The sequence below is a fragment of the Mandrillus leucophaeus genome, unplaced genomic scaffold (assembly GCF_000951045.1).
Source record: "Mandrillus leucophaeus isolate KB7577 unplaced genomic scaffold, Mleu.le_1.0 Scaffold39, whole genome shotgun sequence".
In the NCBI taxonomy this organism is placed as follows: Eukaryota; Metazoa; Chordata; class Mammalia; order Primates; family Cercopithecidae; genus Mandrillus; species Mandrillus leucophaeus.
In genome coordinates, this window is record NW_012104142.1 from 4,399,700 (window position 1) to 4,425,182 (window position 25,483).

At 36.9% G+C, this 25,483-nt stretch overlaps 1 protein-coding gene across 1 annotated transcript in view; it reads left to right on the forward strand.

Moving 5' to 3' along the window:
* MCU (mitochondrial calcium uniporter) overlaps window positions 1-25,483 on the forward strand; it is a 200,142-nt gene that overhangs the window by 125,128 nt on the left and 49,531 nt on the right. Inside the window, exon 2 of the mRNA XM_011991113.1 lies at window positions 20,920-20,989. Within this exon, the coding sequence (XP_011846503.1) occupies window positions 20,920-20,989 (70 nt within the window). The remainder of the gene's footprint in view (window positions 1-20,919; window positions 20,990-25,483) is intronic.

Here is a 25,483-nt window from a genome sequence, read left to right on the forward strand (position 1 = left end):
TGACCTTGTGATCCACCCGTCTCGGCCTCCCAAAGTGCTAGGATTACAGGCGTGAGCCACCGCGCCCGGCCACATATATATTTTTTAAACATAATTTAGGTTCTTGCTGCACACTGTGTTTTGTAACTGACACCTAGACCCAAAGAATTTTGAACCTTAAAACCCCCCCCAATCTAACCTTATGTAATTGGAGGAGGTATTTGAATCCAAGTGGCAAGGGATGGAAAAGGAAGGCAGTTACATACATGTCAACACATGAGGGTCAAAGCAAATGGAAGAGTGCAACAGGAACTTTAGTAATGGTCAGGTGAAACTGGTAATCCTAATCATGGTAAACTGGTAAAAACCTAATTTGTAAGTGTGCCATGGAAGTCTTTTATAGTACAGCATTCTGCAACTGCCTTTAATCCAAGTGATACAACTGATTTGGCACGGCTGCTGGAACGGATCTCCAAACAAATGTTGTTCCTGGCACAGGCTTGTTCTGAGCAATTCTTTCACACTGCTGATGTTGCTTTTTTTGTTTTTTTGTTTTTTTAAATATATCTTTCATTCCCTGGTGCATTAAAACCTATCAGGCCTATAATTTTTTGCTTTAAAGATTAGCTCTTCTTACAATGTGATGTGTGAGGAAGAGACTTCAATTAAAAGTAGCAGAATAAAGGAATTTTTACTCTTCCTTTCTTTTTTGAAACTCACTAAAAACAAGAAGACAGGAAAATAGAAAAGAAGTTCATTATTAGTGAAACTAGGCACAAAGCTAAGCCCCAGAATACAAACAATGAAGCATAACTTGCCAAATACATACTATTAAATCTAGACCACATATAGGAGGATGCTGAACCTCTCCTGTGAATTCCAAGCAATGTACTGATTTCTCTAAAAGTAAGGGTTACGTTACTTTAAAGGTCTAACCAGTGAACCTTTATTGTAGTGTTCTGACATTTAGTTTTTTTATAGACTCAAATTATAGATATGACCTGTTAAAAAAATAGGAATCTGTCCAACACAAGTGTTAAGAAATAATAAGGCAATAGGAGGAGATGAAAAACCAGTGGGAAAACCTTAGGAAAGAAGTATAAAAGAAAAATAAAAGCGTTAGAGAAGTGAAAACCACATCAGAAATAACAAAGAGTAAATGTAATCAGAGACATGGCTAAGAGGCTTGAGGAAATTATATAAATTTAAGAAAATACAGATATAAAAATTATAGAGAAGATGATAAGGGAAAACAAAGGACATCTATGCATGGCATCAGCAAATTTGTAAAGGGCCCAAAAATAAATACTTTAGGCTTTGCAACCATATAGTTTCTGTTACAGACATTCAGCTCTGCCTCTTATAGTACAGAAGCAGCCATACACACTATATATGGCTGTGTTCCGGTGAAACTTTATTTACAAAAACAGATGGTGAGCTGGATTTTGCCTGATTTTGGTTGCTGACCTTCGTTGTGGAGAAAAATAACAAATGGAACTGAAGTAATATTTAGAGCTATAATAGAAAAATTTTTCTGAAATCATTAAAACCTTGAATCAAAGATGACTACCCTGTGGCCCAGGAATAATTGATATAGAACAATTGATACTGAGGCATATTTTGGTGAAAGTATAGAACTTAAATGGATAAAGAATTTGGTGGTCATGTAGGTAGTGGGATGGGGGACAGAGCTTGGGCTTACCTTAGCTTTCTCTTTAGCAAGAAACAATGTTAGACAACAGTAGAGGAATGTTGACCATGCCTTTAGGTTAACCTGGGATTTTTTAACCAGCAAAATACTTTAAGCATGAATATTAGTACGTGATGTGCTCTAGCATGGAAAAGCTCAGCAAATCTAATACCCATGAGATCTTTTTCAGACAGATTACATCATGATTAAAAACCTACCTAATCGAAAGAATAATCAAAGAATTCAGAAATAAACTGATAAAAAACAGTGTGATAAGAATTAAATTCATTTCATTACAGAGTTAATATGCCTCAGTGGAAATTACACTTTCAGAATAGATTATAAGTTTATAATCTTGATATTATAAAAATAACATAAATAAAGCAGATGGGGAAGGGAAGTGTAAATATCATTCCTTCATAGCAAGAAGGATCACTTGAGGCCATAAGTTCAAGATCAGCCTGGCCAACATGGTGAAACCCCATCTCTATTAAAAATACAAAAATACATGGTGGCGGGCTCCTGTAATCCCAGCTGCTTGGGTGGTGAGGCACGAGAATCACTTGAACCGGGGAGCAGAGGTTGCAGTGAGCCGAGATCATGCCACTGCGCTCCAGCCTGGGAGACAGAGCGAGACTCCATCTCAAAAAAATAATAAAAAAATAAACTCTAGAGGGATCTTTTAGGAACTGGTATATCATATGATTCAACACTCATTAACAAGTCTGGTTTTACATCAGATTTTTTTTCTTCAGCTATTTCAGTGAAAACTTTAAAATATTTTAAAAATAACAAGTAGGAATGGGCAAAACATAAAAGATGAGATTTATTCAGTTGTACAGTAGAAGTTTTAGCAATCATTTAAGTAAAAGGAAATTTCCTCTGGCTTCCTGAATTCAGTAATTGAAAGCTATTCCTTTACAGCCAATTGGTGTGTGCTTTTAAATAGCCAACACACAGTGATTAAGACTAAGACGTCAGCGGGGCACAGTGGCTCACACATAATTCCAGCACTCAGGAGGCTGAGGTAGGAGGATCTCTTGAGCTCAGAAATTTGAGAACAGCATTGACAACATAGCAATACTGAATTTCTATTTTAAAAATTAAAAATTTAGCTGGGGTGGTGGCAAGCACCACCAGCTACTTTAGATGCTAAGGCGGTGGATCACTTGAGTCCAGAAGACCCAGGCTGCAGTGAGCTGCACTCCAGCCTGAGTGACACAGGAGATGTTATCTCAGAACAAAACAAACAAAAATGAATACATAACCTGGTGAGGTTGCTGACCTTCATTACAAAAGAATCTTCTGGACAGCCAGGCAAACAAGCAAGTTCATATAAATGTGATGAGGAATGGTAACATACTGTCATTATTTAAATAGTTGCATTTAACAACTTAATTGACTAATAAAAATTGTTCTACAGCAAACTTAACTACTCATGTATTTCTATTTCTTTACTAGTGATTTATAATTACTTATTGGGCTAGTTTCCTGCAAATTCTTCCCCTGACTCCTTAAAATTAGTGTAATCCAGAAGCAGTCAGGAGAATCATTTTTGGTTAGTAGTTTCCCTTCCACCGTCTGTTACTTGGTCCAGAATTTCTGTGGTATCAAATATAAGACCTCTATATTGTAAAGCAAATACCCTATATCTATGTACATTTCAAGTAGAGTAATTTCAAGCTTCCACCTTGGAGAAGAGAGTAAACTCTCCTCAGATATGTTTGTTTTTTACCCTTCTACCTGGCATCATTGACACAATACAGTAATAGGACCCTTTAGTCAGTTCCATCTCATCACATGTCATTTCCTTGTAGAATTCCAATTTTACTTTATTTTCTTGTATTGACCTTACCTCCTTCTTAATAGTAACCTGAGGTAGGCTAGTTTGCTATACTGTATAAGGAAACCTGATATTATTTTGAATAAACGTGTGAATCTGTTCTTTAAACTTTGCTTGCCGTGACCACTGTCCTTGGACATTAGAATTTTATTGTCTTTAAGATGACAGTTATTAAGTGGTTACTATAAATGAGCATTGATAGAAGTACATGCACTGTTCCTGTTTTTAAAGGGCTTACAGTCTAGTTCAAGTTTTTGTTTTATTGTTGTTGTTTTTAAGAGATGGAGTCTCACTGTGTTGCCCAGGCTGGACTCAAACTCTTAGGCTCAAGCAATTCTCCTACCTCAGCCTCCTGAGTAGGTGGGACTAGAGGAGTGTGCTGTCACACCCAGTTTGGTTCGAAAAGTATCTTAAATGTTAGTAAAACTGTGTCTTATTTTGTATTAGTAAAGTAATAAGTAGACAATAGTAGAGCCTTTAATGGACTTCAGTGACCCAGAGAACACTAAGATTTTGTCCCAATGGAAATTAACATTTATTGAGTGACTTTGCATGTACTATAACAAAATCCAGTCAAGTACTAACTCTAACCTCTAAATGTGAAAAATATTTTGACTTGTACTGTTCTTTTAGAATTTTGTAAAATGGAAAATAGCTGCTTGAAAATAAGCAAAATTAACAATGTTAAATTTCCCTCTTGAAAAAGAATTAGCTGATAGGAAAGTTATAGAGTAGAAAACTTAAAGATGGTTTAAACAATTTATAACTAAGCAACTCTTCTGGCTATGTTAGATTGAAAAATTTGATTTAAAATGAAAAGTTCCTCTCTAACCTAGGTCACCTGTGACTTTTCAGATTTTCATGTGCTTCAAAGCTAGGATTAGTGAGAAGAGAGAGGCTAAGTGTGAGCAAACCATGATTGCTTTGTTGTGGTTAATAATATTCACAGTGTTTTGCTAACTCACATTATGAAAATAAAGCAGAAAGTACTATTCTAAGAAGCCATCAACGTTCTTTGGCCTTGTTGACTTCTATGATTTCTATTTTGGAAACTTGAACTCCTTTACCACACCCTGATTGTAGAACTGACCAGTTTTTATTTATTGCCATTGTTACTGAAGATAATTAGTGAATTATTTAGTGGCATTGAATCTAAAGATGAAGATGATGGCCATCCTCAAAGAGCTTGTGTTGTCAAGACATAAGAATAGTACTAACTCAACCGGGCATGGTGGTTCATGCCTATAATCCCAGCACTTTGGGAGGTCAAGGCGGGTGGATCACCTCAGGTCAGGAGTTTGAGACCAGCCTGGCCAACATGGTGAAACCCTGTCTCTACTAAACATACAAAAATTAGCCGGGTGTGGTGGCGCATACCTGTAATCCCAGCTACTCGGGAGGCTGAGGCAGGAGAATTGCCTGAACCCGGGAGGCGGAGGTTGCAGTGAGCCAAGATTGCACCATTGCACTCCAGCCTGGGCAACAAGAGCAAAAAAAAAAAAAAAAAAAATACTGACTCAACATTGTCTTATCAATGCTGTTAAATGATGTTAAACATATTGGCATTCAGTGTTACACATTGGAAATAAAAGTTACTTCTAACTCTTAATACTTTAATCCTCCTTTTTTAGAAACGTTCATTCAGTATATAAACAGATGCCAGTTTTTACTCTGTTGTATCTCTGTTATGCTTTCTTCTGCTGGACAAGACAGAGCAATAGATAAGATATTTTGTAGGATGACATTTGAAATTTTCAAGGGAGAAGTCCATGAAGAATGGTGTCTAGAAATTTACCAACATCTCTAAAAATCAATAGCAGAGAGGGATTTAGTTCAGTTTTCCTTATTTTGACAAATCAAGTGAGCCAGGAACAGCCTTATGACTTGCAGGCCATACATAGTTTGCTACTTTGAGGAAGTAGCGTTTGTGGCACGTCTGACATTTTTGTGAGAAGGCAGAGTAGAAATAGGGGAAGAAGAGGGGCGAGAAGAGACAGCTACCACATACAGTCAAGACAAAACTTGCTAGCCCTTTCATTAATTGTTGCTACTTCTGTTTCCCACCATTCCCTCTACCCCAACATGCTAAATATTCATCCGTAAGTTAGTTTGTTTATTTTTCATCAGTAACTTTGGATAGCAGAATTCTTATTAAATAAAAAGCAAGGGGAAAGTTTTTACATTCAAGGAGCTTACAATATTCTGAGTATCACTTTCAGTTTCCTAGGCTGTAATAACTCATCAACCTAACATTTTTGGATTTTTAATAAATACTTCCTTATTTTTTATTTTGAAAATTTTCAAATCTGTATAGAAGTGAAAGAATAATGCAGTAGACATCTAAATTCCCTTTACCTGGATTCAGTAGTTGTTAACATTTTTCCAGTCTTTTTTTTTTTTTTTGCACTAAGCCGTTTGAGCCATCATTGACACTTCATTCATAAAAAGTTCATAATGTGTCTCCTATGGACATTCTTCTACATAATCATAATACAAGTTTTGTACTCAATAAATTTATCTTAGGTGATAGTATTGTATAGTTAAATTGTAGTGTATTGAAAAATATAGTGAGATAGTTGTTAACTCAAGGAAAATTGTTTTTTTTACTGCCTGCCTCGATGGAAAATACATTTTGCCCATTGAAGAAAAGTCTGAGGAGAAAGTGTGTACGATTTATTCAGTGAACATGAGTGATATATGTCTGTTATAGGGCAGGAAGAAATAATCATGCTAGAAGTAAGGATCTTGCATCAGTGGGGATGTGTCACAAAATATCCATTTACATTTCTGCCTCAAAGAATATTTCATTTGTGCTGTGCATGTGAATATATTTACATGCCTTGTGTTTTTGTCATTATTATTTACAAACATTTCTAGATAATTTTGTCAGTAAGAAATAAGGTAGTATGTGCCAGGTGCCATAGGAACTATTTATTAGATTTGATTCTTAATAATTTTTCTCATTCTCCTATTCTACAAGCTATACTCATGAACTTCCCAGGTTAATTGTTGGAAGGAAATAGACAGTTTTGGTATCTCTCAGTTTCACTTTTGACCTCATGCTCATAGTTGCTGTAGGGTAAACATTTAGGTGATTATTTGTCAAAATTGCTCTGACTTTGCTTTGAAAGAGAAACACAGGTGTCCTTCTGGACTTCTTCATCAGTTTGATTAGTATTTTTTTTTTTTTTTGAAACGGAGTCTTGCTTGTTGCTCAGGCTGGAATGCAATGGTGCGATCTTGGCTCACTGCAACCTCCACCTCCCAAGTTAAAGCGAGTCTCCTGCCTCCACCTCTCAGGTAGCTGGGATTACAGGTGCCCACCACCACGCCCAGCTAATTTTTTACATTTTTAGTAGAGACGGGGTTTCACCAGGTTGGCCAGGCTGGTCTCGAACTCCTGACCTCAGGTTATCCACCTGCCTTGGCTTCCCAAAGTGATGGAATTACAGGCGTGAGCCACCGTGCCCAACCTGGTTAGTATTTTTTAATGGGATAACAAAATGAAGTTAACAGTGCTTTTGGTCAGTAGTTATTCCCTACCACTTTCCATATGTGTTGCCTTTCTGTTGTTGGTTCCCCCCACCAAGTGGTGACATGGTACTAGACTCCAGAGAATAATCTGCCCTTTAACAGCTCAATATTGAGACCAGAACCTGCATGTTGTACATACAATTCTGTTCCTAGATTCAGTGCCCATTCTGCTAACTGAAATGGATTTTTCCTTTATTTCTAAAGCATTGTCCCATTTTTTGTTAACTTTGTAACTTCTTTGTGATCATTACTCCTGTCTAAGAGAAGTGATGGGTTCCTATATTGTAGGAAACAAACTAGAACGGGAACAAAGATCCATGACGAAAGTCAAACAGGCTTGTAAGACTTAATTTTTTTTTTTTACATTTTTTACAAGTACAAGTTTTTTTACATTTACAAGTTTTTTTAACTAAAACTTTTGGTCTTCAAGGCCTGCATGAAGTACAAGGATCAACATTTTCTTAATGAAATGCACCCGTCTCATAAAATGTAGTGAAGTAATCAGCAAATTTTAAATTTCATCTGGTGTTTAAATATTATGATTTATTTGTGAGAAAGTTTTTGAATAATGCGTATTCCTTCTAGAAAACTGCTTTAAAAACCAATTGATTTATGTACATCTGGAGAATGAAAATGACCCAGTCCAATCTTTCTTTCCAGTCTCAATAAGATTGATATCCACGCCTGAGTTCCGAAAGCATGCTTTTCTGCTTGACTTTTACTCCACAATGTTTAGGGTGGCAGCATATTATATTTAGAAAGTTCCTCAGAACAATTTCTTGAAAATCTTGACTTTACAGGGATAGAATATCTCTCTAGGCTGTGAAGAAACAAAGTTAAGCCCTTTGTCATACACACGAAAATGTCAACTTCAACTCAGCTGGTATTAAAAGCCCATGGCAACATCAAATCCAACAAAAAGTATTATAGGATTCTTGCTTTTTTCAAGTGTACATGGAGCATTTTCCAGCTGACCACAGTTAGACCATAAAGCAAGTCCTAATAAATTTCAAGGGATTTAAATCATACAGAGTATGTTCTCTAACCACAGTGGAATTAAGATAGAAATTATATTTTCACTGGAAAATCTTCTGGTATTTGAAATCTGCATCAAAGAAGAAATAACGGCTGGGCTGGCCGTGGCTCACGCCTATAATTCCAGCACTTTGGGGAGGCCGAGGTGGGCGGATCACCGGAGGTCAGGAGTTCAAGACCAGCTTGGCCAACATGGTGAAACCCCGTGTCTACTAAAAATACAAAAATTAGCCGGGCGTGGTGACAGATGCCTGTCCCAGACACCAATCCCAGCTACTAGGAGGCTGAGGCAGGAGAATTGCTTAAACCTGGGAGGCTGAGGTCACAGTGAGCCAAGATCGCGCCGCTGCACTCCAGCGTGGGCAACAGAACGATACTCCTTCTCTAAATAAATAAGGAAATAACAACCAAGACTGACAGATCAAGAAAAAGTAGTCATAGTTTACTAATACTAGAAACAACAAAAAAAGGCGATGCCACTATACATTCTATGGCCATTAAAAAGTTATGAGGGTATTCTGAACAACTTTATGTCAATACATTTAAAATTTCACGCAAAGTGGACAAATTCCTAGAGTAACATGACTTACCAAAAACCAACACTAAACTTGATAATAAAAAGACAACCCAATGTAAAAATGGACAAAGATTCTGAATAGGCATTTTTCCAATGAAGATATAAAGGTGGTCAGTAAGCATATGAAAAAATGCTCAACATCATTACTTATCAGAGAAATGGAAATCAAGGCCACAATGAGATACCATTTAACATCTACTAAGATAGTATAATTGAAAAGACAGATAGGACTGGGTACAGTGGCTCCCACCTGTAATCCCAGCACTTTGAGAGGCCAGGGCAGGAGGATTGCTTGGAGCCCAGGAGATCAAATCTGCAGTGAGTCTTGATTGTGCCACTGTACTCAGCCTGGGCAACAGAGTGAGACCCTGTCTCAAAAAAGAAAAAGAAAGAAAAAAGACAGTGTTAAGTGTGAGTAAGAATATAGAGAAACTGGAACCCTCGCTGTAAATGCAAATGTAATGTAAAAATAGCAGCCACTTTATATAAATAGTATGGCAATTCCTCACAATGTTATCAGAGTTCCCATGGGACCCCACAGTTCTACTCCTAGATAGCTATCCAAGAAGTAGGAAAATATATGTTCGTACAAAAACTTGTACATGAATGTCTATAGCAGCATTATTCATAATAGCTAAAAAGTGGAAACAACCCACACAGTCAGTGACTGATGAATGGATAAACAAAATGTCATATATCCATACAATGGAATATCATTTGGTAATAAAAAGGAATTAAGTACCAATATGTGCTACAACGTAGATGAGCCTTGAAAACATCACGCTAAGTGAAAGAAGGCAGTCACAAAAAGAGTGCAAATTTGGCCCTGTGCATGCTCAGAAAATATAGAAGATGGTAGTGATGTTAGTAATGGTATTCTTTCTTTATACGCAAATAAGCATCTGCTGGTCTCTCAACTGTGTAAAGTTGTGACTTAGAATGGCTTGCTAAGAGACTGGTCCCCATGTGATCCCTAAACAGACAGGAGAGGTCAGCTGGAGTCATAGGCAGAGTGGGCTGAGGACCATTCTGGGTTGAATGTTTTCAGTTTTGAATTATATGTGAAAATCCTCTTAACTCTCTTATTTGATCTTCCCCTTTATACTGCACTAAGACCTTTAATGACTGTTATTCTTTGGTATTAATCTTAATCTGTTCATTATGTAAAGTTACACCTTGGCATGACTTTGTTAAGGGTATTTTTAAAAACCAAGCAAATAAAAATAAGTCCCCTTAGCTAAAGGTAGAGAAAGAGAATAGAGGCTATCAAAATTAGTGCATTTGTTTGAAGCCAAAGAGTTAAAGACAAATAAGACTTATGGGCTAGCACAGTGGCTCACAGCTGTAATCCTAGCACTTTGGGAGGCCGAGTCGGGAGGATTCCTTGAGGTCAGGAGTTGAAGACCAGCCCTGGCAACATAGCCAAACCTCATCTCTACAAAAATTAAAAAACTTAGCTGAGCACAGTGGCATATCCCAGCTACTCAGGAGGCTGAGGCAGGAGGATCACTTGAACCCAGGAGGTCAAGGATGTAGTGAGCTAGGATCATACTGCTGCACTCTAGTCTTGATGGCAGAGTGAGACCCTGTCCCTCCCTACTATCCCCAAAAAGACCTTTATGAATGCTATAAAATCTGCAATTAATGGAATGTGATTTGTTGTTCTTATGGTGTTCCTACTGGATAAAATCTGGAAGGAATGAAGGAATCTCATTAGTCAGCTGGTACATGATTTCTTTCTTTCTTTCTTTCTTTCTTTTTTTTTGAGACAGGGTTTCGCTCTTGTCACCCAGGCTGGACTGCAATGGTGCGATTTTGGCTCACTGCAACCTCCGCCTCCTGGGTTCAAGCAATTCTCTTGCCTCAGCCTCCCGAGTAGCTGGGATTACAGGTGTCTGCCACCACGCCCGGCTAATTTTTTGTATTATTATTATTTTTTTTTAGATGGAGTCTCACTTTGTTATCCAGGCTAGAGTGCAGTGGCACGATCTCAGTTCACTGCAGCCTCCGCTTCCCAGGTTCAAGTGATTCTCCTGCCTCAGCCTCCTGAGTAGCTGAGAATACAGGCGCATGCCACCACACCCGGGTAATTTTCGTATTTTTAGTAGAGACGGGGTTTCACCATGTTGGCCAGCCTGGTCTCGAACGCCTGACCTCCTGATCCACCCGCCTCGGCCTCCCAAAGTGCTGGGATTACAGGCTTGAGTCACTGCGCCTGGCCTTATTATTATTTTTTTTTCCAGTAGAGATGGAGTTTCACCATGTTGGTCAGGCTGGTCTTGAACTCCTGACCTCAGGTGATCCGCCTGCCTCGGCCTCCCAAAGTGCTGGGATTACAGGTATGAGCCGCCACGCTTGGCCCATGATTTCTGTTATTCCAGTTTTGAGGTTTGTAACTAAGTGAGACAATTATGTTAGAAATGTAGGTAGCATATTTATTTTATTTGTAATTAGGTAAAATAACTTACAGTAAATGGAAAAAGAATTCTAAAACAAAACCAGCTACTTTGCTATAACTTTCTCTTTTTATATTTTTTTCTTTTCATGGTATGAGTTTCACACTCACACAACACATGGGAGGGTAGAGAGTGATTTTTATAGCAGCTGTTGTATCCCTCTCATTGCAGGGGAATAAGAAAGGCCTATAGTTATTTATATTTGTGAGTGGTAACTGCATTCTTTTTGTTATTAACTGAAGCTAGAGCAAAAATGAAAATCACACAAAGCATACTTTTGATTTGAAATTGTTTACTTCATTAATACAAAGAAGATTTGAGATGACTTCTCACCAGCATTTCTTTTTCCCTTTTTATTTTAGCCTTACCTGAGAAAAAAGTTAAGTCTGTAAGTCAAGGTTAAAATAAAGTAGCAACATGGGAGTGTACATTACTGAAATTCTTTCTATACTGATCTTTTTTTCTTCTATTCTAGCTTTTCTGATGCCTTTTAAAGGTTACAGAAAAGTAAATAAATCTGTTATATTTCACCTTAAAAAAGAGAAGAATACAACAGAGCACAATTGGGTCAGTAGATATTTATAATTCTTTTTCTCTCTTAATTTTTTATTTTGAAAAAATTCAAACCTACAGAAAATTGCGGAAAGACTACAAAGTACAGTCTTATACCCATTACCTAGATTCACCAGTTACTCATCTTTTGCCACATTTGCTTTATTTCTCTCTACCTATGTGTATGCACATGTGTATATGTATACATATGCATATTATTGTTTCCTGATCTGACAGTGTCAGGCATCATAATCTTTCACCTCTAAATATTTCAGCCATGTTTTTTCTAAGAACGATAACATCCTCTTACTCCTGTACAATTCCAAATTTGTTTTTAATTTTTCCAGAATCCTGTCTGTTACCTGTGTTTTATCAGTATTCAAGAACAAAGGAAGCAGTGAGAGAAGTTATTAATAGCAACCACCCACTCCCTAAGTTATTCACCACTCTGCATCTTCCAGAAACCAAGTGGGAAAACAAAGAGGTTGATTTTTCAAACCAAATAAATACAAAGTAATTGATAAACAAGGCCCCATAGCATTAAGTAGGCCCAATTACTTATTCTAGCACATATGGTTGAACTGTTTCTCTAAACTACTTTGTGGTGTGTGTCTTGTGTGTCAGGAAAGAATGTATTTGTATTTATTTTCATGAATTAATAGACTTTCAGAGTTGGAAGGGCCTTACAATGTATGTTATATAACCCATGCATTTTACAGATGAGAACTAAGATTCAAGGTCATGCAACTAGAGATGAGACTAGAATCTAGCCTTTGAAACTCAATGCATTGGTTTCTGCCATGTGGTGTTTCCTCTCTATGAGCCCTAGTTGCTTATGCTGGGGTCTTGATAAATGAGAATGGTGAAAGGTCTGACAATACTGTTCCTAGCTAACTAATGCATCCCTTTGAACTCATTTGCATGAACTGTGTTAGTGCTTCTCAGACTTCAATGTGCGTGTGAATTTCCTGGTGACCTTGTTAAAATGCAGATTCTGATTCAGTAGGTTGGAGGTGGGGCCTGAGAATCGACATTCTAACAAGCTCCCAGGTGATGCTGATGCCCCAGATCCATGGACTACATTTTGAGTAGCCATTTTCTAAAACAAACACAGATTTCTCAGGCCCTAGGCATCATCAAAGTAGAAAAAAAACACTTAAAAATATAAGCCCTTTCAGTTCTATGAGGTATAGACACAAATGTAACTAACACCTGTTTATCCATCACCAAACCAAAATAAAATACTTTGTAAAGTTTGTATTTTCCTAACTTTTATGGCACTTTAAGAAGGAAGTTTTATCTCAATATGTTGTAATAGATGCAACTAGTTCCCCAACATTGTTATGTCAACAAAATGCATTGAGATTCCACAGGCTTTAATGGCACTGTGTAAGGAAATATGAATTCAGGTGATGAAAAGAACCATTGCCAAACTGAACTGTCTATCAAAAAGGGCAACCAAATGAAGTTCCATTTTTACTCTCAATAAAACTCTACAAGCCAACTACATTTATTCATTTAACAGATACAGTACAGTGGTTCCCCCTCACCTGCTGTTTCACTTTTTGTGGTTTTCACTACCCACAGTCAGCTGCAGTCTGAAAATATTAAATGAAAAATGCTAGAAATAATTAAGTTTTAAATGGTGCACTGTCCTGAGTAGTATGGTGAGATCTCACACAGTCCTACACTGTCCCACTCTGTCCCACCCAAGACGTAAATCATCCACGTACAGTACAATAAGATATTTTAAGAGACCACATTTGTATAACATTTATTACAATATATTGTTGTAATTATTCTTTTTTATTATTGTTAATCTCTTACTGTGCCTAATTTATAAATTAAACTTTATCCATAGGTATGTGTTTATATGAAAAAACATAGGGTTTTGTACTGTCAGTGGCTTCAGGCATCCACTGAGAGTCTTAGAACATATCCCTCACAGATAACGGGGGAATACGTAGAGTGTCTATTCGCATGGAGTTTACATTTGGACTTTATTCCCTTGCATCTAAATTTATATGCTGCTTTGAATTGCATAAATGATTGTTAAAAGGTACAAATGCTAGGTTTTATGTGACAGTGAGTCCTTTAAGTAAAGATCTTTGCATTTGGGTTTTTAGTTTTTAAAAAGTAATAATGAACAACACATTCAATGACCATCTCAGTACAACATGGAATGCATTTGTACCTACATCAGTCAAAAATAAAACAGACCTTTAATATATAGGGAGAAATTTGTACTCTGTATCAAAAAATGCTTACAGAAATCATAATTACTTTTATTTCTCAGAGTAGCTTAGCAGTAAAACAACAAATCTTCAAATGTGTTTTATGTTGGTATCTGAAGAGATAGTCTTTTAAAACCTCAGATTTCTACCTTAACATCATAAGATGTTTATTTTGTATATTATCTCTGTTTAGAGATAGTTGTGGTTTTTGAAATGTATTATAGTAATTAAATTTTTTATGTTGAGTCAATCTCTTAAGGATATTGAAGGTTTATTTTGAGTTTGTTTCTGTAGAATATTAGTCATTCAAGTGTTATCATGTTTATATTGTCACTTTCCTTAAGTGAAACCAGCCTTGTGAAATAGTTTTGTTATCATTGTTGCATTATTTTTAATTTAACAGATGAAGAAACAGAGACTTAGAAGTGGAAATTCAAGATAGTGAGTTGTGGAAGTGGGCCCAAGTCTTCCCATTCCAGTGTTTTCCCCCACTATCCAATCTCCAGGTTAAAGCCACAGTCCTTATTTAGTATATCGGTAGATTAGAAGTAGTAAATGTTGCTGATATGATGTTTCAGCAACTTTGCTGTATCAGGGATATGGAAAAAGACTGATCCCAACCTGTGTAAGCTGTTATAGGTGTGTCTTGCTTTAGACCAACTGAAATAGTTTATGCTGCTAATTGGAGTATCCGTACAAGCACTGAATTTTGGAGACAGGTTTGGCAGAGTTGCTGAAATATGGGTACTCTGGTCTTAGAAACGAAATTTTTGGAACATTATTGAAAGGGGTTCATTTTATAAGCATTCCATGTTGTGCTAAGGGAAATGTAACAGGGAGATACAAGTGGACATATCCAAACTTGAGGCAGAGTGAGGCTATTTATAATAAGATTTTAGCCATGGACAAATACATAGATACAGTTATTCCATCTAAAGCGGTTTGATGCAGTTAATATAGTTTAGTTTGATGTAGTTGGTAGGTGTTTGTTTCTTAATGAAATTAGATCCCAAGATTTTCTTAAAGGGAACTAGGTTAGTAAGAAAATAACTTTCCCTCTCTTTCTTTTTTTTCCTCTCTCTCTCTCCCTCCCTCCCTGCACCCTCCTCCCTTCTTCCCCCTCACCATTCCCCTTCCTTTAGCCTGATGTCTATTTGACTGTGAATATTTGGGGGCTATTGACAGGTTATTTAGATTTGACAATCCTCCCAAGTTTCTGGAAGGAGTATACTGCTGAGTTTGCTCTTTTGAACTATGAAAGATGAATTAAGTATAGTTGAATAATTTATGATCACAGTAAGGAATTTAAAAGTAAATTTTGACTTGAATTTAATACTTTTCTGAGGGCATAAAATATCTTTTTTATCATTCTAAAGTTTACTTTTTATTGGCTTAAATCTTATGTTTTGGAGAAATAAAGTTATAGTGTTTTGTAGCCTGACTCTAAATTGGTAATACTAGGGATTAAGATCAAAGATAAATGATTATAATACTACCGCAGACGTTATACTTTCTTTTAGTTTCAAGTCCCTGATTTTCCTTAAAGTTCTCAAGTTACTTATTAAAGATATGGACTGGTACCAAAAGAATAAACTTGCCGTCTCTTTTCAAGGAACTATGGGGGCACCAAATCACCTTATTCATTTGGCACCAATATTTCTAGGGAGGCTGGGTGCCTTGGCTAATGCCTGTGATCCCAGCACTTTGGGAGGCCAAGATGTACAGATCACTTGAGTTCAGGAGTTCGAGACCAGCCTGGCCAACATGGTGAAACCCTGTCTCTACTAAAAAATACAAAAATTAGCCAGCCGGGCATGATTGGTGCTCGCCTGTAGTCCCAGCTACTCGGGAGGCTGAGGCAGGAGAATCGCTTGAACCCAGAAGGCAGAGATTGCAGTGAGCCAAGATCGCGCCACTACACTCCAGCCTGGGCAACAGAGAGAGACACTAAGAAAAAAAAAAAAATTCCTAGAGATTTGCCCTTTCTCTGATAATTTTTGAAATACTTTCTAAATAATTAACTTTACTGAAGTTTAATCTTTGTATCTGCCAAGATTTAACTTAATTGACTATTTTAATCTTGGTATCTGCCTGTGAAATTTAAATATGTAAATATTACATACCATTTGCCTGATTGTTTTTGCTGACTTTTCTTTCTTTTTTAACTTTTTGGTATATTTTTCAAACTTTCAGCATCAGTCAAATATTTATTAAAAGCTTCCAAGGAAAGTAAAGGGGGAGGAAAAAAAAACCTAAACAGTAAAGGAAAAAAACTTTTAAAAACTTACTATTTTCTTGTGACATGTTAAAAATACAAAATTTAAACCACGAAATATTTTCAATTTAGGGGAATTATGGAAGAGTTTAGAATAGCGATGGTTCTTTGACCTTGAGCTCTTATAATTGCTTCCTTGGTTTTTTTTGTTTTTTGTTTGTTGTTGCCATATTTCAAGGAAAAAAGGCAAGAGCAAAATAATTTTTGTTTTTGTTATCTTTATTAGACTCTAAACTTCTGGAAGATTTAAAGGAAAAAAAGGACTTATATGTGTGTTTGTAAATACTTAATATGTGGTACTTTATAATTGGCAGTGTCATTATAGAAGTAGATGGGAAGGACTTTGAGAAAGTGAATTATCCCAAAACTACAGAAACTGTTCTATAAGCAAGGATCAGCAAACATTTTCTTAAAGGGCCAGATGGTAAATATTTGATACTTTGTGGGCCATGTGGTCTCTGTTGCAGCTACTCAACTCTTGCAGCTGTATATCAACCACTCAGTTTTGCTGTTGTGATGTGAAAGTAGTTGAGTGGGGTATAGAGAGTAAGTAAATGAATGAGTTTTGTTATGTTCTAATAAAATGTATTTACAAAAACTGGCAGCCAGCCTGCCAACCCATGTTCTGTATCATCTAACAAATATTACTCATAACCAACCATGTAATGATGTGGTTCTCTGCCCCACAAAAACATCTTTTATTATTGTTGAGGATAATTTATGAAGTCATAGAGGACAGAGGATTTCTGTTTTAAAACGGCCCAGTGTATGTATATTGAAGTGATATAATGGTTAGGATTTCCTTCTAAGATACACTGAAGGGAAAAAACTAGGTGGATATAGATGAACTGAATTTGATAAAATGTTGATAAATATAGAAGCAGATGATGGGTTCATGAGATTTCTTCACACTGTGCTTCCTACTGTATGTGTTTGAAGATGTGAGTATTTAAAAGTTACTACATAAACAAATAATGGCCCAGTAAAGGCAGCAGTTTCTCGCTTCTCTTCTCACATCTTGGAATAGGAAGGAGAATAAGACAAAAATAGAAGCCCCATCTTCAGCACAACTAGGGAGATCTCTGCAATTCCAAAACACTTATTATATAAAGGAAGGTTGTCAGATCCAGTGAAGGTCAAATAGAGGTGTGTGGGGAAACCCTGAGGAATGATACCTATGGTTGCAGATCCCCAACAAAGCCAGCCAAGCACAGTTCTCCAAAGGAAGCTGCTGACCTCAGACTTCTCCAAAGCAGCATTCAACACGGATACTTTCCCTTCCAAATCCTCAAGGAAAGATTAATTTAGAAATTAACATGCCAAGCTACAGGAAATTTAGCTTTTATGAGTCCTACTTCTACAGGAAGAAGTGCAGCCAACCAAGAAATGAAAGGAGAAACTACAGCTAAAGTATTGGCAGTGAACATAGAGTCCATTGATCTATAGCATTAAGACTAAAACAAATGTGGAAATTAGATTTATAGAGCAGAATATGAATCGTTAAAACCTTGACAGTGCAGTAATGAAAGTCGATGAGGAAATAAATGATGTTGTCATGTTTTATAACAACCTGTCAAAAGATGTCATTTGAAATCAATAAATCTAGTAAAATCTTAAGATTGGGGTGGAGGGGAGTCTATAGTTGATACATAGATATGTAGGTTAGAGTGAAAGGTAAACACTAAGAGAAATAATCTAATAAACTAAACCGAGTGGTAGAGGGAAAGAAAAAAGAAACATAGCTGTATTAATCATTGCTGATAATAGAGATAGGATTTTTATATGTTACAGTATATTTTATGTAAAACTATAGTTATAAAAAAACTATAAAATATAGGATTTTTGTTTTTGTTTTTGTTTTTTTGCCTAACATGTATTCGATGAGGACTTGTTATTTGCCAAGCACTGTCAGTGACCAAAACAGATGAAAATTTTTGCTTCATGGGTTGGAGGAGACAGACAAAATAAAAATAATAAGTAATTTGTTAAGAGGTGTTAAATGTATAGGGAGAAATACAGCATAAAAGGATTAGGAGTACCCATTGATGAGATTGCTTTTTTTGTAGTGGGTGAGTAGACCTTAGTCAGACAATGAAATTTGAACAAATATTTGAAGGAACTGAGCCAGATAGTTATCTAGAGAAACAGTATTCTAAGCAAAGGTAGTTGCTATTACAAAGGCCCTGAAGCAAAACCGTAGCTGGGCTCAAGAAACAGGGAAGACTAAAGGGGTAAAGCACAGTAATATAGGAGGGAGAGTGGTAAGCGATGAAGTCAGAGAAAATGGGATATCAGAGAATATTGGACTTTCAGAGGCCGTTAAAAGACTTCAGACTTTTACTCTGAAGTAGCTACTAGAACAAAAAAGTAAACCTTTTTTATTATCAGAAGGAATATGTACATAAACAAAGTAAGCACAAATCATTGAGTAATTTTATTTTAATGTTTTTTTAAGAAATGAGGTCTCACTCTGTTGCCCAGGCTGGAGTGCAATGACACGATCATAGATCACTGCAGCCTTTTCTAACTCCTGGGTTCAAGCAATCCTCTCACTCAGCCTACCAAAGTGCTGTGATTACTGGCGCAAGATACCATGCCCAGCCACTAGTAAAGTATTTTTACTTTAGAAAACATCGCATACAATTTCATAACTGATGAGAGCTTAAATATGTATGCTATATTAATTAAAGTAATTCTCCTATTAAAACATTCTCCTATTAAAACATTCCCAGATTCTAATTCTCCTAATTCTCCTAGTAAAACATTCCCAGATCAGATTACTAAGAAAATGAAAGCAAAGAAACTCAGAAAGGATAACAAAATTAAAGAACACGCAAAGCTGTAATAGGCATATGCAAACTCAAACATGCAGGGATCATGTTCCTAATATTAGACAAGACTTAGTACAAAAACCATTACACGAGGAAAAAGAGCCTGCAAGATCTGCTTGAGAGCAACTTTAAAGTGCTTCTCAGAAATACAAACAGAGACTTAAATGGAAAGACTTACAAGATTCTTTGGCAAAAATCAAAATCCTTTTTTAACCTATGAAGTTAATATCTCACAACAAGATATAGCTAGTATTTATTGAGAATGTACTCTATGCCAGGCATGTTCTAAGGACTTTATATGTATTACTCATTTAGTCCTCACAAGTACTTTACATGGGTGATGTTAGTATCACTTTTTGCCCATTTTTCAGTGAAGAAACCAAGGCACAAAGAAGTTAATAACTTGCCCAAGGGTTGCAGTTAAAGTTACTGACCTACAAAATGAACTCAGGCAAGATTATTTCAGATTCTGTGCTTTTAACCACTGCACAATACTGTTTTTTTGAAACCAATAGCTGTGCGTGTGTGTGTACGTCTAGATAAACTGACTCTAAAGTTCATATGGAGAAACAAGTAAGAATAACTGGGAGATTTCTTAAAGAAAAGTAATAAGGGAAAACTAGCCCTACCAGACACTGAAATATAAGACTAGAATGTTAAAACAATGTGGCTACTAGAGCATGAGCAGAATAGAAGTTCAGAAATAGATCCAAATTCATGTAATTATCTGGAAAATTATAAACATAACATTTCAAATAAGAAAGGAAAAGATGTATTATTCATTGTATGGGACAGCTATGTTGTCATTAGAGGGAAACTAGATTTCGACTTACTTTGACTAGAAGTAATTCCTAATGAATCAAAGATTTAAAACTAAACTAGCTGTAAGCCAAGTCTCAAGTAATTTTTAAATTATTTATTTAAATTTTTTATAAATGTCAGTCTCACATTTCTGCATGCTCTCTTAAGTTGAAACGAGATGGAAATTAATGATAGTCATATGAAGTGCATCAGCACAAAGAAAAATCATTTAGGACTCTGTGACAATGCACACCTTAATACAGCTTAGTAGATGCTAAATGATTTTTCTTTGTGCTGATGGAATGGAGTATGTCAGGCCTGAAGCAGGTATATTGGATTTTATTCAGTTAATGCCTGCCCTTCCTCTTCCTTTGATACTTTTTGGGGCTGGGAAAGTAAAAGATACAAAGGAATAAAGTATTTGCCAAGTGAGAAATGTATTCAGTATTCATTCTGAAACATGGTTTAGTTATGAGAACCTGAGTTCCAGATCCACATCCACAGTGACATTGCTCTTCAAGGAAGTAGTAGAGGTGGATGTGAGTGGGAGTGATTTTTTCTAACACTCTGAAGCGGTCATGATTAAGGACCCAAGTAGTGAGGTTGCCTCTCCAAGTTTTTTAAAAAGGAGAGTGAACATAAAGACCAGACACCTACTCCATAATAGTAAATTGTTGATACAGCTACTTAATAACTCTTATACCTGGTAAGAGATAGGAAGGAGATGCAGGTCTGAAAGGTAACCAGAGGAAGAAAAAGCCAGAAAGTTTACTTGAGGCCTGATAGTACCTAGAATCAATATTAAGTGTTTTTAAAGTACATAAAACATGATTTGTATAATTCTAATTTTGTTTAATGTAACATGTATACTTGTGTTTGTATATGTAAATGTGTTTGCATAAATCTTGAAAACACCAAAATGTTCACCACTATTATTTTAGGATGATAAGAGTTTGAAAGACTTTTATTTTCTTTTATCTGTATTTTTAAAGTTTTCTACAAAGCATACATATTACTTAAGTAATCATATTTATATATTTATTATATACACACACATAAGTGTATGTTTGTTGTTCCATTCTGACAGTAGATGTATCTTTTATGTTGTCTAGGTACACCAAAGGATCTCTTCCTGGCAGAATTTGGGAGTTGTTTATTGCAGTACTGTTGTGCCCTCTGATGGTGAGTTTCAGCAAATCCACCTTTTATGTCTAATATTATTTCCCTCTTAGCTCAATGTTTCCTATTCTCTATCTGACACAAAAATTTATAAACCATACTCTTTCACTTAAGGTGGGCTTAGGGGTTAGAGAGGGAAAGGAGGAGAAGGAAAATAAAATTTGAATGAGGATCTAATGAGTTTAGAGAAGAAACCAAGAAGAAACACTAAGATCCATTAAGACTTCATAGGTTATTAAATGATCATATATCTTTTATTTTTTATTTTTGAGATGGAGCCTTGGTCTGTTGCCCAGGTGGAGTGCAGTGGTGCGATCTCAGCTCAGTGCAGCCTCCACTTCCTGGGTTCAAGCAATTTTCCTGCCTCAGCCTCCTGAGCAGCTGGGAACAGGCGAGCACCACCATGCCCAAATAATTTTTGTATTTTTTGTAGAGATAGGGTTACACCATGTTGGCCAGACTGGTCTCGAACACCTGGCCTCACGTGATCCATCCACCTCAGCCTCCCAAAGTGCTGGGATTATAGGCGTGAGCCACTGTGCCCGGCCTCATTTATCTGTTAAAACTAGGGACATGGTTAATTTGAACATCACGGAAGCACCATCTTTTGTGTTTTCCAACCATTGGGTCTTCACATTATGGATAATGATGATCAAACACTCCAGCCTCTTGTTGTGTCAGAGCCTAGACAGAAGGAACTCAAAGTCTAAGACCTCCTACTCTTGCTTGTCTTTTTCCCTACTTAGGTATAGGACTACAATACTCTTCTTTGATGTGGGAAGGGATAAACAGATGCTTGCAGACCACATGCAATCCTTTTTAAAGGTCTGTGATGCTATAAACTGTTGACAGGATCCAAACCTTTGTTGTTTTTATGGTAGTGGAGGGAGATGTGTTTATAACTCTTACTGCCATTTCTCTTACCCAGTATTGTGCATTTACAGTTTAGGTTGCTTAGTTTAGGGGTTGACGGTTAGATATATTTCCTCTATGTAGAGTTGAGTTTGATAGAGCTCTGATTTCAACCCTAGAAACATTTATTCATAAGCACAACAACCGCTGAAAGAGCGTCCTGCAAATTTACAAGGGTGCCTAAAACTAAAGAAGCCCAGAAAATGAATCATGAAAACACTAGAATCCCCAACATTTAGTCAGTATAATTTTTTGCAGTGTTATCAGAATCACCTCCCAAAGCTGTTACGTGAATTTATAGATAGTGTGCTCGTATTTGCCAGATCTTCTAAATTTGGAAGAAAAATCCATTGTGATTACTTGTTTGTAATATGGAAAGGTTAAAAAGGGGAAAATAGACCAAAATCAAAATAAGGAAAATATTAGCTGGCTCTCTGTTTCCAGTCTCTTAAAGACAAAAAAACTAATAAATTAGTACCAATTAATGTATAAATTAAAAAACAGTACTTAGCACTGTGTTGTGGCCAGAAAGGTAGCTGTGTTGCCCCCAGTCAAGAGTCAGTATGTACCCAGATAGCAGTACTTTCTACATGGCCACGAGCCAGAGGACCATAATGCCACCTGGCTATGCTACCTATTCCTTTCCCTCCTTAAGCTCCTTCAATGCAGTGGGTGGGTATCTCTCTTCCTCCTGACACTGCTTGGTCCATTAAATAGCCAAATGGTGACTGTCCACATCTATGCCAGCACCACTCCCAGGTTCTGACTTACTCCATTACCACTGCAGGGTGCCATCATTAGATAGTTTGAATAAAAAGAATTTCTCTCACTGTAAAAAAAAGAAAAGAAAAGAAAAGGTTTATATTGCTGAATCCACTCAGCTTTTGCTGAACTATTTCATTCAAAAATTTCTAGTCTTTATGATATTGTTTAAAATTATCATATATTCAATATCCACATATATCAGTAGATTTTCATAAAGAATATCAACCAAGTCACATGTTATACTACAGCAGGAAAGTCAAGTCCTATTGGCAGTTATGATATTTAGTGGCAATTAACTTGAACTAATACATTCATATTGGAATTGATATTAATTTTGCTACTTATTGCCATTACTATTATCCTGTTATATATACCTACATATAGGCTGTGTTATATATACCTATATTCTGTCCATATGGAGATATTTCAGTAATTTAACAATGGTACAGTTATACTGGGGTATCTGGTCAAATGTTATCAGAGGACATAAATGCTAATAGGTTGCCAGTATGAGGGTTTGAAGGCAATATTATTTTTACAAAAACTAAAAGGATACCAACTTAAGAAAAAAAAGAGTGTCTCCCCAAATTCCAACCAACACTATTTATCCTTCTTAAGAAAACTAATTCGTATTATCAAGAAATAAAAGCACAAAATTATTTGTTTTAATGTAGCTTGATGTTCCTTATTGTACATCTTTCTAATTTTGTACTTTTTTTTTTTTTTTTTTGAGACAGAGTCTCACTCAGTCACCCAGGCTGGAGTGCAGTGGCACAATCTCGGCTCACTGCAAGCTCCGCCTCCCAGGTTCACGCCATTCTCCTGCCTCAGCCTCCCAAGTAGCTGGGACTACAGGTGCCCACCACCACGCCCGGCTAATTTTTTACATTTTTAGTAGAGACGTGGTTTCACCGTGTTAGCCAGGATGGTCTCGATCTCCTGACCTCGTGATCCACCCACCTCGGCCTCCCAAAGTGCTGGGATTACAGGCGTGAGCCACCGCGCCCGGCCTAATTTTGTACTTCTAAGTTAATTTTACCTTAGGTCAGTATAGCTTGTGAGAAAACTGCTTAATCCACAGCTACTCCAGTAAGTAGAGTTTGGTCACCAGCAACAGAAATTTCTACCATCGCTCCCTGCTCTTTGTTGTGACTGCTGGTCATCTTCAGTATTAAATGAGGGCTTCACCCTCGGTTTTTAGAAGAGCAAGGTCTAAAATATCATATCCTGTAATTATGGTATTTATATACTTAGTAAATATACATATATATACTGCTTTTCAGTAATTATTAATTATGTTAGTTGACAAATCTGGTTATGACGGTAACAACTGATAATAAAATATGTAGATTATCTTAAATGCTTACCTCTCTAACAAAGCAATCTAACAGGTTCTAGATTTTTTTTCTTTTTGGTATCGTAAATACTTATGAGGATCTATTGAAAGCTCTAGACCCTTTCTCTAGAAGAATTTATATAAACATAGGAAATTTTGCATACAATGTTATAGTGATACAGATTCCCCTAGACCAAACTGTGGAGCAAACACATACCCATACTGACACCCACGTTCCGTTTTATGAGAGGCATTCTGCTTAAAGGTTAGGAGTACAAGCTTTGAAGTCAAGCAGACCTAGGTTTATATCCCAGTTCTACCACTTAACCTCCTTAAAACCCCCGGTAAGTGATAAGTCAAAGCCTGTTTCCTCATCCATGAAATGTAGATAGTAATAGTTAACACCTCCAACAGAAAAATGTAGAAATAGTACTTACTCTGTAAGGAGTGGTTGTGGTAGTGTTAAAGACCTCAAATCTAAAACACGTGGTCTTAGACTTATTTTAATTTCTCTGTGCCCCAGATCCTCAACTGTAAAATGACTAATAGTAAAATTTTTATGGTTATATAGTTTATACTTACTTGAAGTCTTTAAAGCCTTCAGGGGTTTCCCTTCATGTTAGTGGAAGTTACAATGATGTGGATAATTCTGCTGTAGACAGTTTGTATAATTTATCATCCAACTCGAACACTTTTGAGAATGAAAGGAGATGCCTGATACTTTTTTTTTTTTTTTGAGACCGAGTCTTGCTCTGTCACCAGGCTGGAGTGCAGTGGTGCAGTCTCAGCTCACTGCAACCTCCGCCTCCCGGGTTCAAGTGATTCTCCTGCCTCAGCCTCCCGAGTAGCTGGGATTACAGGCACCACCATGACCAGCTAATTTTTGGTATTTTTAGTGGAGATGGGGTTTCACTGTGTTGGCCGGGATGGTTTCGATCTCTTGACCTTGTGATCCACCCGCCTCAGCCTACCAAAGTGTTGGGATTATAGGCGTGAGCCACCACACCCGGCTGCCTGATACTTTTTAATAGTGTAGACCAGGACCTATCTTCACTCTAGCTATTGGGAAAGTGTGAAAAGTGAGCTAGAGAAAGAGCAAGAAAAATAGCCTTATCTAGCTGCTTTTTTTTAAATCCAGAAATGTAACCCTACTCAAACTGCCTTATATTAAGAATTGCTAGGACCTGGCATGGTGGCTCACGCCTGTAATCCCAGCACTTTGGGAGGCCAAGGTGGGAGGATCTCTTGAGTTCAGGAGTTCAAGACCAGCCTGGGCAACATAGACCTCATCTTTACCAAAAAATACAAAAATTAGCTGGGTGTGGTGGCATGTGCCTGTGGTCTCAGCTACTTGGGAGGCTGGGGTGGGAGGACTGCTTGAGCCCAGGAGGTCAAGGCTGCAACGAGGTGGGAAATCAAGTCGACAGTGAGCTAGGATCTGCTACCGCACCGCTCCCTCCTGAACAACAGTCAGACCTTGTCTC